Source organism: Chinchilla lanigera, unplaced genomic scaffold, assembly GCF_000276665.1.
Source record: "Chinchilla lanigera isolate Chin_1 unplaced genomic scaffold, ChiLan1.0 scaffold00099, whole genome shotgun sequence".
NCBI lineage: Eukaryota > Metazoa > Chordata > Mammalia > Rodentia > Chinchillidae > Chinchilla > Chinchilla lanigera.
Genome location: NW_004955500.1, coordinates 5,143,122 through 5,159,583, shown reverse-complemented (window position 1 = coordinate 5,159,583; position 16,462 = coordinate 5,143,122). Strand labels below are relative to the sequence as shown.

The 16,462-nt window shown below is 41.5% G+C and overlaps 1 protein-coding gene across 1 annotated transcript in view; it reads right to left on the bottom strand.

The window, feature by feature from the left end:
• The window catches only part of Arid2 (AT rich interactive domain 2 (ARID, RFX-like)), a gene marked incomplete at its 5' end in the record, with an annotated part of 178,626 nt that overhangs the window by 17,597 nt on the left and 144,567 nt on the right, over positions 1 to 16,462 (bottom strand). The window contains 1 exon segment of the mRNA XM_013505655.1: positions 8,806 to 8,951. Coding sequence (XP_013361109.1) covers positions 8,806 to 8,951 — 146 coding nt within the window.

Sequence of the window (16,462 nt, the reverse complement as noted above, 5' to 3'; positions counted from 1 at the left end):
GAGAAGAGGAAATTCTTCATGGAGAGGGAACATAGATGTCAGAAACTTGGATCTACACAAAGAAAAGAACAATTGAAGAAGTAACAACAGAAGTTAAACACTTTCCTCTTACTTGACCTAACAGATACACTTTTTCACAACCATAATGGTGACAACGTCCGTGACTGATTACAGCTCGGGGGTAAAGTGTAACGCAGGCTGTGACGGTGTGCCGGACAGGGGACACGCTAGGGAAGCACTGACCGCGCTGCTACAAGGCACTGCATGCGCACAAGACGTGCAGAGCAAGCTGTTATTTGAAAGTGGTCTTAGCGTAGCTCTAAATATTTACTGCAAACTTGGACCACAGTTTTTCTTAAAGAAGTATAAGAGGACAATCACAGAAAGCAGAAGGACAGACAAAAGCCAAATCAAAGAACAAGTGCCTGTAAAGACACGCTATGGTGGAAATTAATGCAACTGTATCAATAATCACTCTAAATGTGAATGGTCCAATATGCTAACGTGCCGGGCAAGGTCATGCACACCTGCAATTCCACCACACGGGAGGCTGAGGCAGGAGGAGCCCCTCCTCCTCCTGTTTGAGGGCGGCCTGGTCTATACAGTGGGTTATAGGCCAGCCTGAACTACACAGTGAGACCCTGTCTAAAAAGAACCAAACAAAACCAAGCAAAACAAAAAAAACAAACAACAGCAGAACCACTAACTGAAAGGCAGAAATGGCGTCATGAGTAAACGAGACCCAGCTACGTGCAGACGGATTGACGTGGACGACGGAGGGCCGGGGAGGCACGTCAGCGCAGAGCACGTGCCGAGCACGTACGAGGCCCTGGGCTCAACCTGTATCCCCACCACGAAACCAGTATGCGGATGGAGAGAAATAAACCCTGTTAATGCTTATTTCTCAAAAGAAAGATGCAGTCGCTATATTAATTTCAGACAAAACAGACTTGAGAACAAGAAAGATTATGAGAGATAAGGAAGAAAATACTCCAAGAAGATATGACGTTCAGTAAGGTATATGCACCTAAAACAAGCATTAAAACACGGCAGGGAAAAACTGAAAGAATTACACAGAGAAAGCGACACAGCCACTGTCATACCTGGAGACCTCAACATCCCTGTATCATTAGCCCACACGTCCAACTCCCAGAAAACCGGGACGGAAACAGGGGACCAAGCAGCACCAGTCAGCTGGGTGCGGCTGACATTTACAGAGCGCTTCATCCAGCAGCCTACCGAGCTCACATGGAACGTCCGGCAAGATGGCACTCGGTCTAGGACACAGAACACTCACCAAGAAATTTAAGAACAGGAACACAATTATACACACACTACAGTGAATTAAACTCGAATCAACAAAATGGTAGCTGGGAAACAAGAAAAACACTTGGATATTGAACACCCTTCAATATTCTGAAATAAGTGAAAACAAAACTTACCTAGCCAATAAAAAAGATACAAATTACTAATATCAGAAATGAAAAAGAAGCCATCACTGCTGATTCCACGGATGGCAAAAGAAATAAAGGAATTTATGATTATTTCTATCCTCACAAACTGATAAAGTTCTGCCTAGAGCCAGGCATGGTGGCGCATGCCTGCATCCCAGCACCCGGGAGGCTGAGAGAGGAGGATCGTTGCGAGCTCGAGACCAGCCTGGGCTACAAAGTGAGCTCAAGGCCAGCCTGAGCTGCATAGCGAGACCCTGTCTCCAAACAAAACATTCTGCCTAAAAGATATAATTTGTCTCCTGGGGATTTAGCTAAGCAGCACAGCACTTGCCTGGCAAGCGTGAGGTCATGAGTTCGATTTCCAGTACCAAAAAAGAAAAAGACACAATTTCTCAAAATTCACATAAGAAAAAACAGATAACCTGCACAAATCTGTAACTATTATAGAAATTAATCAATAATGTTCAAACAGAAATCACTAGGATCTGATGGTTTCACTGGTGAATTCCAGCAAACATTTAAGGAAGGAATGATACCAATTCCCTAAAATCTCTACCAGATAATACAAGCAGAAGAAATGCTTCCTAACTAATTCCATGAGGACGGCTTTGCTATAACGCCAAAATCAAAACCCTTACAAGGAGACTACAGCTCAGGAGCTCTCACGCATGTGTGTACATCCACAACGGAACCATGAGCAAAGCTCACATTCTGCCACCAAGCGGGCTTTACCCCAGCACACAGAACTGACTTACGTCAGGGGTGAGTGCTGTAACCCATCGCACCCATGGGCTGAAAATGAAAACCCTGCAACCGTGTCTGGAGATGCAGAAAAGCAGCCGGGAGACCCTGCACCTGCTCATGTCACGTTTCCCTAAACAAACCAACTGAACAACGGGCTAAGGGTCTGAGCAGACACCTAATCAAAGCTGTACAGATGGGAAATAAGTAAATAAAAGGATCCGCAACACTATACATCACTAGAGAAGTGCAAATTAAAACAATCAACAATACACACACACACACTGGAATGATTAAAATCTCAAACACTGACAATACTGAATGCTGTGAGGGTGTGAAGCAACAGGAGTTATTTATTGTTGCTGGGAATGAGAAATGGTACATCCATTTTGGAAGACAGTTTGATAGTTTCTTAAAATGTAAACCGTATCTTTAACGTAAGCTCTAGCAAGAAACTGTACACCTAAGTTTTTGCCAAAATGTGTTGAAAATTATGTCCACATAAAAACTCACAAAGTTTATACCAGCTTAATTCTTAATGACCAATACTTGGAATCAACCAAGACTTCACTCAGTGCTTCAGAGGAGCAGACGAACAGTAGCATATGCATACAACAGAACATTGTTCAGGGCTAAAACATGATCCATGAGAGCTGCAACACGGACTGGGGATACAGCTCAGTGGGACAGTGCTTGCCTAGCATGCATAAGGCCCTGGGCTCAATCCCTAGCACAAAAACAAAAAAAAACCACACACACATACACACACAAACACAGCAGGTACAACAGAACAAAAGTGAAGAAACCTTACAAATATTGTTAAGCGAGAAGAACTGGTCTACACAAATGATAAGCTGTGTGGTTCCACTCTCTGGCATCCTGGATGCGAAACCTGCAGACCACCGAAAAGCAGTGGTTACAAGCTAGTGGCTGCGGGATGCGGAGAGGAAGGAGTGGGCTGAGAGGACCCGGGGGCAGGGAAAGGACTCTGTAAGCTGCGTAAGTGCAGACACATGGCATGTCTCGGTAAGTCTCGCAGAGCTGTAGGACGTAACTGATGAGACGGAGCACATGAATTCACTGTTGCCTATTGAACCTGCCTTATGTGAATCTTAATGTAATTATGGTCTTTAGTTAGTAATGCTGTACAGATATTTATCTGTAAATTGTGAAATGAACCACACTTTTGCAAGGTACCCTAGTGGTACTTGTATTCAAGGTAGAGGGAGCACATGGGAACTTCGCACTCTATGATCATCTTTTCTATAAACCTAACACTGCCCTAAAATATAAGGTCTAGGGCCAGGGATGTAGCTCAGCGGCACAGCACCTGCCTGGCAAGCGTGAGGCCCTGCATTTGATTCCTGGTGCCAAAAAAAAAAAAAAAATAAAAATAAAAATAAAAATAAAAATAAAACAAAAAAATATAAGGTCTATTAATTAAAAAAAGATATGCATGACTATTACCACTATTATTATACAACTGGTAATGGACAAGAAAGAAAAACACAAGGCATAAACAGGAAAACTGAACAGTATCACGGAAATTCAGATCATCTATGACAGCAACAAAAAAAGAATAAAGCTAGCAATAAACAATAAAATCAAAGAATTCCGTGCAAAAATGCTGAAAGCTTTACTGAAGATATAAAGACAACGATAGGCAGAATCCTTTTCTACAAAGGAAGACTCACTACTGAGAAATGTTCATGAACAAACACCGAAAGCAACAGCAACCCAAATCCCAAAACGCCCTTCTCGGGGCTCTCGAGGAAAAGTCAGTACCTGTGCAGGTACTAAGTCTGACACACACAGCACTCTACTCTCAAAACCCAGCACAGTGCCTCGTACAAGGCAGACGCCCGCGTAAATCACATGAAACCCTCTGCCGAAGTAGAGATCACCAGGAGCAAGCTGCCGTACCCAACATCAAGCTGTAGCTGAAGTGGTCGAGCGGTAAGTAGGGGTGAAGTAACAAAAGGCACACAGGAGCAGGGAGTAACAACTAATCCAGAAATGCACAAGCACATATTAGAATTTGGTACGTGACAAGGGTAGCAGTTCAAATCTCTGAGGGAAAAACAAACTTGCCTGTAAGCCAGCAATTTGGAAAATAAGCTAGATTTACACTTAATTTTGTATATCACTCTTAACTGCAGATATATCAAAAAATTCAATTTTTTTTTGGTGGTACCGGGAACTGAACTCATGATCTCATGCTTGCAAGGCAAGCACTATACCACTGAGCTATATCCCCAGCCCCAAAAATGCAAGTACTAAATGACACCAAGAGTTTATTTTTTGATCTACGAGTAGAGGAGGTGTTTTTTTTTTTTTTTTTTTTTTAATTTGGTGCTGGAAATCAAACTCAGGACCTTGCACTTGCCAGGCAGGCACTCGTGCTGCTGAGCTGTATCTCTGGCCCTAAGGTGGTGCTTTTAACATGACAGATTTAAATTCTAAATAGTGAAATATGGCTTTAGAGTCTCAAGACAAGTGGGTTGGAAACTAGCTTGAACACCTTTCACTGGACAGAGAAGGCAACACTTGCTTATCAAGGATAAAGCAGCTGGACGAGGCGGTGCGCACCGGGAACCCCAGGTGCGCAGCAGGCTGATGAGGGGTGGGAAGTTTGCGGCCGTCTCAAGCGGAACGGGGCAGGGGGCTGGATGCAGCTAAGCGCCAGCACCAGGGCAGGGAATGGAAGGACTGTAGCGCCTCAGGTAAGTTCTGATTCCTGAATTCACACTATCAGAAACAAAACAAACCTCACGTTCACCCTCACAGAGTATAAACAACGCATTACTATGAAAATTAGTAGATGTAAGCAATAAGCATCTATTTTGCCTTTTTTGTAGGAATTCTCTCTTTCTCTTTTTTTTTGGTCTTTTTTTTTTTGGTTTTTCTCTGGTACCGGCAACCGAACTCACGACCTTGTGCATGCCAGGCAGGCGCTTTTGCCGCTGAGCTAAATCCCCAGCCCCTTCTTTTATGGTCTTTTTGAGACAGGGTCTCAGTATGCAGAGTTCAGGCTGGCCTTGAGTTCACTTTGTAGCCCAGGCTGGTCTTGAACTCCCAGTGATCCACCTGTCTCAGCCTCCTGAGTGCTGGGATTACAGATATGCACCACCATGCCCAGCCATAGGAATTATTTTTTGAGAAATAAAATACTTGATATAAATGGACCTTTTATATTTTACAACCTTAAGGAAAGAATGTCCTAGGCAATGATTATCAATGTCTGTTGAAAGTCAAGGAGCTATTTTATATCTATATATCTATATATCTATATATATATCTGTCTTACTGGAAGAACAAAATATTAAAGTTGTCTTCATAAAATCAAAACAGAAACTGATCAATTACCCGAGTCAAATTAATGTACAAAAAATATAGGGTCACAATAACATGCTAAACATTATCAGCAGAAATCTAGAGTGCGATGCTTTATAGGACAAATCACCTGGGTTCTTCAACAAAAAATTGAGGAAAAAAAAATGATGAGATAGAGGGGGCATCGTACGGAATAAAAGGGCCTTACCAACAGTTGGCAACGTTTGAAACTTGGCTTCCAAATCAAGCTCTCAACAGACAAAAGGTCGCTGGAAAAATGTAAACACTGACTAGGTGTTTGAAGAATTCACAATGCTGAAGCACTGAATGGTTTCCCAGTCGTGTACTAGCGGTGTGGTGATTACACTGAGAGTGGTGTTCCTACTTACCACAGACACGTGCTTAGAGCTGAAAAAGTTACTGAAAAGTGATCATATAAAAGGAACTAACTCTGCGAAAAGAATCCATGTAATGCACTGAGAAACAGAACTTGAAATACAAAAAGACTACATAAAGAGTATTCCTACCATGGATTAAATGTATATTCGGAAGTTGCATTTAGTTCCTTTTTTTTTTGTCTTTTTGAGACAGGGTCTCACTACACAGTTCAGGCTGGCCTTGCGCTCGGTTTGTAGCCCAGGCTGGCCTCGACCTTGCAAAGATCCTCCTGCCTCAGCCTCCTCCTGAGTGCTGGGATTACAGGTCTGTGCCACCACGCTCGGCTAGGAAACTGCATTTAATTCTGTGTCCAAAGCTCTGGCATATAGTCAGCTAATTCCACTTTAAGCATTAAGCATTTTACAATAATTTATCAGGGAAAATATTTTTATCTCTAAATCTAATGGAAACAAAGTTTTACAATAATATTTAAAAATACTAATATTAAAGAAATTTGAACCTCGCCACCTAGTGGACAATGGCTCTGGCTTTTTTACTTAGAATAGAAATTCAGTATGAGAAAGAAAAGCTGTCACTCTCTCCAGGCCCACGCTCCGTCAGTGTCCTAACCCGAGCTCCTCAGCTGCGAGCCATCCCAGGTCCTTTCATCACCCCTGCGCGTGCACGTGGTCCTCTGACTGGAGTCATTTCTTGCACGGCAAACTCTCTTTTCTTTACTTGTACTGGAATCAAACTCAGGACTTGGCGTGTGCCAGGCAGGCGCTGTGCTGCTGAGCTGCGTCCCCAGCCCTCTTACTCACTCTTGAGGGTCCAACACAGATGTGATGTCTGCAGTAAACTTGCCCAACCACTCCAGAGATACCCTGATTGTTCACTTCACTGGCAGGACATGGAATTATCTTTTTATAGGACTTATTTACACTGCAATTTACTGTTCTGGGATTGGCAACCCTCAGGTCTGGGAATGATCTTTGGGTTTCTAGCTCCTAATACAAGCACTCCCTTAAAACAGTGTTCAAAAAATAGTTGCAGACTCAAACTGAATTTATTAATGATTCAATACCTAAAAACTATGGCTTAAAAAATGACAAGTTCTAAGAAGTCTTGCTCAATTGCTCTTATTTTAAAAAGATAAACAAAAGATATATCATCAAATTATGTGACACTAATCCTATCAGACAGGAAACCTGGCTGCACATTTAGATTCATTAATTCTTCCAGAATTTTTTTTTTTTTTTTTTGGATTTACTTAAATTAAGAACTTCATCTAAAGCCAAGCATGGTGGCGCATGCCTGTCATCCCAGTACTTGGGAGGCTGAGGCAGGAGGATCTTTGTGAGTTTGAGACCAGCCTGGGCTACATCGTGAGTTCAAGGCCAGTCTGAACTGCATAGTCAGACCCTGTCTCAAAAAGACCAAAAACAAAGAAACAAAAAAGAACATCTAAAGTGCTTTCTCTTAACTTTTTTAGAGTCAATAAACAGCTTTAGCAGACTATTCCATCAGGTGTGATACAATTTGCCACTGGAAAACAAATCAAACTTTCTAAAAAAATGGAAAGAGGAAAGCTGGCACCAGTGAAGAGAGTTTCAAATTCATTTACAACGCACAGTGCTCGGGGGTAACTCAGCGGGAGCGCACCCCCCTCGCACGCACGCACTGGGCTTCAGGGCAGGGAGGGCGGCCACCGGTCTAAACGAGTCTGAGAAGTCAGGGACGACCTACACGACTTCTTTCTTTTTGGTTTTTTTTTTGAGACAAGGTCTAATGATGTAGCGCAGGCTATCCTTGAACTAACTTATGCAGCCTGGGCTGGCCTTGAATTCACAGCGATCACGTGCCATCACGCCTGGGGAAAGAGTTTTGATAAACTGATTTTACCTTATAATCAAGCACACAGACATGTATCTTATATATATATAACTTAAACCAATACTTACCCTTACTAACAAGATATAACCTGTGTTTTACTCATTCATTGGAAAGAAAAAAAGAAACAGTGGTCAAGCTTCACTCAGATGATTCCACGACCCCAGGACTGTGCTGAGACTAGAAGTTTGATGACCGCCACCCCACAGACATTCTGTACACGATCAAGTATGTACTTAGGCTAAATGGACAGTTCACAACCCTAAAACCAATTTGTATATGGAGTTCACAATGAAATACAATCTTTATGATAAAATTATGAATTTATATTTAGTATAAAATTTAAAAGATGTGGAACTGGAATCTTTGATATCTGAGAAATGAAAAATATTCTATTAAGACAAGTATCTCAGTCTCAGAGCTCTAAAGAAATAATGACCCAGAGCAAAGTGACTGGCTGAATAGTGTTAATACTAAAGGAATCAGGATTTTATTCTAATCAACATTCTTCTTAAATTTTCCTTCAATTCAAGAATGCTTTAAGACGTTCAGTCCACTCGCTTCTCAGCTTTGTTATTCAGTGGTGACGTGCATGGCTTTAAGAATACTTTCCACAGGGTAAACACTACAAACACAAACTTAAACCAAGTCACTCTCTTTCTAACCGCTTATTATTTGTGAGATTCTACTGTACAGCAATTTTACAGCGGCCTCTAACTCCAATTCGCTTTTAATAACTCGCTTTGTCATAACCAAAATACGAATTTTTAAATGATTTTTTTATTAAAAACTAACGCTGAACCAGACCCGTTAACGAACTGTCATTAAGCAATGAAACTCACTCAACCCAGCTTACAGTCCAGGGATCACACGGACATAACTCCTACGCATTTGTGACAGAGGTGGCTTCCGGAGAAAAGCTTCATGAAACTACAGATGACAGAAATGGAAAGACGACAGCACCCTAAAGCAAGGACACTTTCGAGAATCAAAGAAAACTGTTGTTTACTTTTTACAAGACTGCCACAGACACATGAAGTTCTGGCCAGGCTTCCTCACGGCGTCCGCAGGCGGGCTGGGCGCGCTGGGCGGGGCGGGCTGCGGACTGCTGGGCGGGCCCTGCGCCTGCACGGCTGGCGGAGGCAGAGGGGTGTTCTGCGAAGAAGCACAAACAGCTCGTGACACGATACGGAGACAGTAACCCCAGTACAGTCACCCCGACCCGAAATCTACACTGTAACTGCAAGTGATGATCAGCTTTTTAGAAAGGTGATTAATTTTACAAAAGTATTTAGGAAGTATGATTCTTTTATTTAATATGGAACCACAGAGGAAGATGGCACATGGCTGTTATCATTATCAAATACATATGCTCACCCCAGTATCTGTGGGGTCTGGTTACAGAACCCCCGTATTTACCACTGTCTGCTAGGCTCAGCCTCCTAAAACAGCGGAGTGACTGCACGTAACCCCTGTGTAGCCTCCTGTGTACTCAGGTCCCCTTTATATTACCTGCAATACTTAAAACCATGTAAATGCTACGTAAATAGTTACTGTACGGTACTGTTCAGGGGACAATGACAAGAAAAAACACATGTTCAGTACAGACATGTTTCTTCCTCAGTATTTCCAATTCAAGGTTGACTAATTCCACGGAGATCGAGCTCACAGTCATGGCCGTAGGCTGTATTATTATTGTTAATAAAAAATTAATAGTTTTAGATGGAGCAATCCAAGTATAAATTTAAATAACAAATATACTTAAATGTAGCCCGTTGTTCACAAGAACAGATCAGCTGTAAGTTATTACTCCTTTGAGTAGTACTTCCATTCAGATTTTGTAAAGAAATGAAACAATATATGGTAAAAAGCAAAGAAAATTTCAAATGACAGTTGACGTAACTATGGAGTAGCGTAAGTTTAGCTAACCTGCAATAAAATGTTTACTGATTTTAGTCTTTGAGGTTCAACTGTATTAGTGAAATGATTCTAACTGGAGGCAAAATGTCCTCTAAATATATTATTTTTTCTTCTGTATCATACCCTTTTCTCTCGGCAAAACACTAACAAATTAAAATGAATATAGCTTAAAATTTTAGGCAATACATTTTCTTAAAACCACACAGAGAAAAAGTCCTGAATTTCTTCTAGAAATAGTAGCATACAATTCTCAAGCACTGTTTTAAGACAAAAAAACTCGGGAAATACCGAATATATTTGGTCATTTGTAAGTGAAAACTGCCGAGAGCCTCAGAATAAAAACAATAATTATAAAAAGACACAACATATAAGGTTATAAAGTTATACAAATGAAAGATGAGAACAACACGCTGAAAGAAAAAGATCAGAAATAGGAGTTGTAAGATCTTTCTGAGTTCTAAGCGTGCGAAAAATCTAATTTGAGGATGTTATTGGCGTTGCTTCTCCAGTAGGTTTTTACCCTTGAATTTTACAGTGGGTACTAGGGAAACACGCGCATGCATGAAGAACAGACGTCACGGCTGGCTGGACAGGTCAGAACCCAAAATGTCAAGCTGCCTCGTAGCTAGTCCTGTGACCCAGGCAACCGAATTACCTTCTCTGATTTCCAGTTTTCTCATCAAGTATCTATAAGTAATAAAACTGAACTAATGAGATGATGAGAAAACTAAAAAAACCACACAGGAAGTTTTCAGGTTGTCTAGATTATCTAGGCTCTAGTCATCAATCGGTGGCAACTGTTGCTAACACTGTGATAACGGAGAAGCTCAGCCAGGAAGCCAGCTTCTGTCGGACAGAGACGCTGGACGGGGATGACTTCGAGGAAGATGAGACAGGAACCAAAAAAAGTCTACCAGCAGAAGTCAGCGCTAGAAACGCAGATCTGAGCGTCTGCGCTTATCTTTAAAGCCGTACAACTGGTGACCGTAAGAAAGCGGACGGAAGAGAGGGTCAAAAGAAAAAGAAGAAGGGAAAGGACATACCGGACTACTTATAAAAACACACAGAAAAAATAAAAGACTAGTTACAACTTGACATGACAGTATTGCACTAAAAACCTAGGAGATTCTAATTATTGGGATTAACAAGGAACATCCGTTTTGCTAAGTCTGAAGGGAAGTTATTAAAATGCCCCAATTTCTCCCACCCAGTATCCACTGGGGACTGAACTCGGCCTCACACATGCATGGCAAGCATCCTAGCATTGAGCTAGAGCCCAGCCCTATTTAAAATTTTCTTTTTGTGACAGTGTCTTACTAAGTATTCCAGGCTGTCCGCAAACTTGCAATCCTTGTGCCTCAGCCTCCTGAGTAGCTAGGATTACAGGTGTCCACCAGAGAGGGTGTACACCTCAGAACTCCCTGATTCCCTCCCTCCCTTCCTTCCCTCCTTTTCTTCATTCCCTCCTTCCTTTCTTTCCTTCTTTCCCTCTTTCTTTCTTTCCTTTTCCTTCCTTCCTTCTTTCCTTTCTTTTTCTTTTTCTCTCTCTCGCTTTCTCTCTCGCTCGCTTTCTCTCTTCTCCTCCCTCCCTTCCTCCTTCTTTCCATCCCTTTATTTTGGATACCAGGAATCAATTCAATACCTCACACTCGCCAGTCAGGTCAACTGCACCACTGAGCTAAATCCCTAGCCCCTCAGAACTTTAAAGGACAAACACTTGTTAATGGTATCAAATTTCTCCTTCTCTATACTGTTACCATTTCAATTAGGTATCTTTCTGACTGTCCCATCCTGTATTTGTAAATCAGTCTTAATTTTATCTTTGTAAGTGCTAACAAACTTTAATCTTATTTCCTCCTTGTAATTGTGGAACTCTTATTGGTATCACAGGAAATTTAGCAGCAGGGTGTCATACGGTATTTTAATCCCAAGTGTTAACAAGAGATGTACCAAGGATGATTGAAGTTAATCTGTTACATTAAGATGAGTACAGACATATTAACTAAAAGCAACCAGCAGAAACTTTGGAGACCCTAATTCAAAGAAGCTGTTAAATATTTTTTAAAGATAACTAAGGAAACACTGAAGATACACTGGGTATCAGGAAATACTGGGATTGCTACTGTTACCAGGCACAGGGGCTCACACCTGTGATCTTGGTTTAGTCTCAAGTCTAAAGCAAGAGAATCACAAGTTTGAGGCGGTCTGGGCAATTTAGAGAGACCCTATCTCAAAATAAGATTTTAAAAAGGTCTGGAGATACAGCTCAGTGGTCGAGCGCATGCCTGTCATGTCTGAGGTCCTGGGTTCAATCCCCAATACTGCACAAAAAGAAAGAAAAGAATTACTTTTGTTAGACATGATTTGATATTGTAGTTTTATGTGTGTATTCAAAACTATGTTATTGGCAATTATATATTGTACAGTGACAGTCTTTAGGATTTGCTTGAAAGTACTCCAGGAAAAAAATAAGATGGGGTAGGGAACTGACTAAACAAGAATAGCAAAATGCTGATAATATTTAAAGCTAAGTGACAGATACAATGGAGGTTTAATTGCTCTATTTTGTAGTACTACACAGTTTTCAAAGAACCAATGAAATTAATCTTTTAAGAATTAGGTATTTTGCATGAGAGTACAAAATGGTTTCTTCCAAGCTGTAAGTTCATTTTCTCTGAACATGATCATTTACTGCGAACTGGCAGAGTATCAGGCATAGCCATGACTTGAACATACACACAGAAGTAGGCTGTGCACGTTTTCTGCATGCTCAGCTGCTAGGAATATTCTCTATCACCCCTCTATTCTAATTAGGGAGAACTAGCTAATGCTTCGCATTAGTTTTTGTAATCAAAGTGGAAAAGGCACTTCTTCAACTTTATGCAAAGGATATGAAACAATCTTATGACTTTCTGTGTAATGTAAAGTTACATTTTAGTGAATACAGCAATTTTACATGTGGAAAAAATATTGCTTTTTTTGTTAATTTATAATCTTGCCTTTTCATCTTTTCAAAAGTAAATTACAGCTAAATTTTAGGAAACAGATAACAATTTAATTTCTTGCTTTTAAATCTTTACTTTCTTATTACTGAATAAGACTACAAGTTAAACATTTCAACCTGTGTCAGAAAAGGCAGAAAGCTATGATCTATTATATCCTCAAAATAAATTCTTAGCAATAATGAAATACGCGCTCCCGTCCAGCTGCACAGTTTGAAAGCCATGTACAGAGTGGAGCAGCGGAGGTAAGCAGGACGGCGAATGAATCAGACACCACGACCCTAAAGCCAAACTGAAGTAACTGGTAAAGTGTATTTCAAATAGAGAAGGAAGGAAAGATACCTTCAAAACCTCAAAGGGAACAAGAATTAGATTTATTCTAAATGTGATGTCCAGAGATTACATTTAGTCTAAATGCACACGTTTACAGAACAGAACTGAGACAGTAATGGAAATCATTAAAAAAAAGTTGTTTAGGGCTGGGGATTTAGCTCAGTGGCAAAGCGCCTGCCTGGCAAGCACAAGGTCGTGAGTTCGGTTCCCGGTACCGGAGAAAAACCAAAAACCAAAAAAAAAAAAAAAAAAAGTTGTTTATCAGCATGGGCAAGTCACGTCACTTCTTAAGACTGAGGGCTTCAGACAGCACAGTAAGATCCGTTCAGCTCTTACAGGCCCTCATTTTCTTAAAACTACAGGTTGAGCATCACTAACCCAAAAATCTGTGTAATTTGAAATGCTCCAAAATCTGAAACTTTTCTAGTGTGAACATAATATCACAAGTACAAAAATTGTTTAAAGTATTATACAAAGTCACCTGCAGGCTACATGTACATGAAACATAAGTTTACATTGGATTCTATCCCCAATATGTCGATTATGTCTATATAAATATTTTAAATTCTAGGAAAAGTCCAAAATTTCAGTCACTTTTGTGCCCCAGCGTTTCTAATAAGGGATACTCAATCTCTACCATGTTTTTCTTCTAGGAAGTATATAATCTAAATGATGAATATATACCAAACCTGTTTTCTAAGAATACACAGAAAAAGAAACAAGTTACGCTGAGTGGTAACGCCTTTCACAGTTTTACAATGTGCTGCTCTACAGCTCTGAGCAAGATGGGCTGAGGACACAGCTCAGCGGCACAAGTGCCTGCTTGGCAAGTCCAAGGCCCCGAGTTCGATTTCTGACCCCCTCCAAAAAAAATACAAATCTGAGCAAGAAATTTAAAAAACACTGAAATGATATTCTTGAGGCTTTTGCGAAAATACCTTCTATGATTCTGATTAAATGCTGCCCCCTTGAGGTTACAGATCTGCTTTCTGATGGGCTGAATACATTTCTCAAGTTTATTATCAAAAAAAAGATACCAATATTCCGTATTATACAGAACCACACCAGGAATGGTCCCCGTGCAGAGAACAGGAAGTAAGGCAAGGCGTATGTAAAGTACCGTAAGCAGCCACATCCTTAAGCAAATCATTTTTACATGCAAGATTCTGATGTGTTGTCAGATCATGAGATTATCAGATCAGCGCACCCTCGAGCTATGACCGGCAAGAGGAACAGTTTGGGTTATGCCCTGGATGCCAGCTGACTGTGCTTCCAGGCGCTCTCAGATACAGATTTAACCCTTAAAGAGTTCTGGGTGCAACACTGCAACGTCCTTTCCTGTGTGGGGTTAACTGAGAAATCCCAGGCCAAGGTCTCTCTAAGGACACTGAGATCTGCTGACAGGAGGGAGACTTTGAAGGGTGTGTGGGAGGAGCCTGGGCTTCCCCTGACAACCTAAGTTACAACCATGCCTCAGGGATGAATTGAGTTCAAGAGTCAAGGGTCCACTGTGTAAGTGCATTCAGCGTGTGTTTTGTATGATGCTAAAAAGTCTGGAGGTGTAGCGCTGGGTGTGGTGGTGCACACCTGTAATCCCAGCAATTGGGAGGCTGAGGCAGGAGGATTGTTGTGAGTTTGAGGCCAGACTGGGCTACAAAGTGAGTTCAAGGCCAGCCTGAACTGCACAATGAGACCCTGTCTCAAAAAGACTAAAAAAAGTCTCATTTTTATTTATGTTTTTTAATAAAAGATGTGATGGAAAGATACAGTGAATGTTTAAAGAAACTTTTGTTACAGGAAGACACTGTCAAAAGTACCCCTCAAAATCTCCCTCACGTTGAACACCCTCGCCCATCACTCTTGCCAACTTCAGTAGCAGCTCTGGAAGCCCTCTTTCAGGCAGCCCTCTTTCAGGCGCGTCTTTGGTTGTGTTGGGCTGCCCTGACGTCGTGTACTGTCTCCACACATTTACCTTTCAGGTCGTTTTGACTTTGGGGAAGAGCCAGAACCGCACGGTGCCAGATCTGACGAGGAAGGTGCACGAGGACACACTATGTCTTTACTTGCCTGCCTTTCTTCATTCGGAGGGCACCCCGCACCAGCATACAAAACACACGCTGCATTTCTGATCATATCTTACTTAGATACGAAAGAGGACTTCCAGAACTGCTTCAGAAAGTGACAGGAACGTGAGAAAAATGTGTTCAAAGTCAGGCTGAGGATTCTGAGGGCTGCTAACGGCAATTTGTCTTCTATTGCAGTGTTTTAGAATCTGCTCACACGCTGCGTGTCAATCTCGTTTCTTGGCCCCAGGTATCAACTCATGAATAGTGGACGCGGACAGGGCACCTGGGAATGGTACCCTGGAAGTTGCCCTTGAACTTGCAAACAGATTTAAATTAAGCAGTTACAAATAAGGAAATTTACCTTAAAGTAGATAGAAAAATTTTGGGGTGAAGGGGAGAGGCTCAGTATACAGTCCAGGCTGGCCTCGAACTCGTCACGTGGCCCAGGCCCGCCTCCTCTCGAGTGCTGGGATGAAGGGCGCGCACCACCACGCCCGGCTTCGCTTTGTATGCACACAAACTGTCCAGTTAGACACTATTTAAACACACAGTCTATAGTTGTACCACTTATTTTCATTTTACTTTCCTATATATTCTTCCTTTACTTGTTGCTATTTTTTTTCTAAATGAAATTAGTAGTTGATTCGCAGAGGCAAGAAGGGACAAAAACAGTAAGAAGATAAGAAATAATAAAGGTCCTAGAAAGGACCACATCTTTGCTGTCCTCCGAGGGAAAAGTTTCCCTGCGGCCTCGGAGTCGAAGCCTTCGGCAAGGCCGGGAGTCTCGCCCGAGGGCCGGCCGCCTCCTTGGCACCCCTGGAACGGCTGGAAAGGGTGAGAGTGACACGTGTGGCTGAAAAATCACATCTGAAACCCTCTGTTTCAGACCTCTTCAATTGACCAATTCAGACTGTGAACGAACAGTGTTAGACCAAACCCTGAAACGCAGATTAGAGCATCTGCGAGGGAACTTACAGAACCTGGGCAACGGTGGGAATCCCTTTTTAATGGCCGGCTCTTAAGAATGCTGGATGGCCTTTCAAAAAAATTCTGTGATACTTTTTTGAACACTTCTTTTTTTTGTCTGTTCCGTATATCTAGCCTTAAGTATCATTAATTTTATATATGGATCTAAAATACGTTTGGCCCATTGTTAAGTGCTTAACTATGTGGTAGACATCATACTAAGTGACGTACATAAGGATCCTGGATTTTTATTCTCACAGACACCATTCATGTTACACCTTTTTCCTTGCAAAGTTTTTAATTTCTACACACCAACCAAATAGTAATTTTCCAAATAATGTAGGTTTTTTCACTTGTGGTGCTGGAAATGAACACAGGG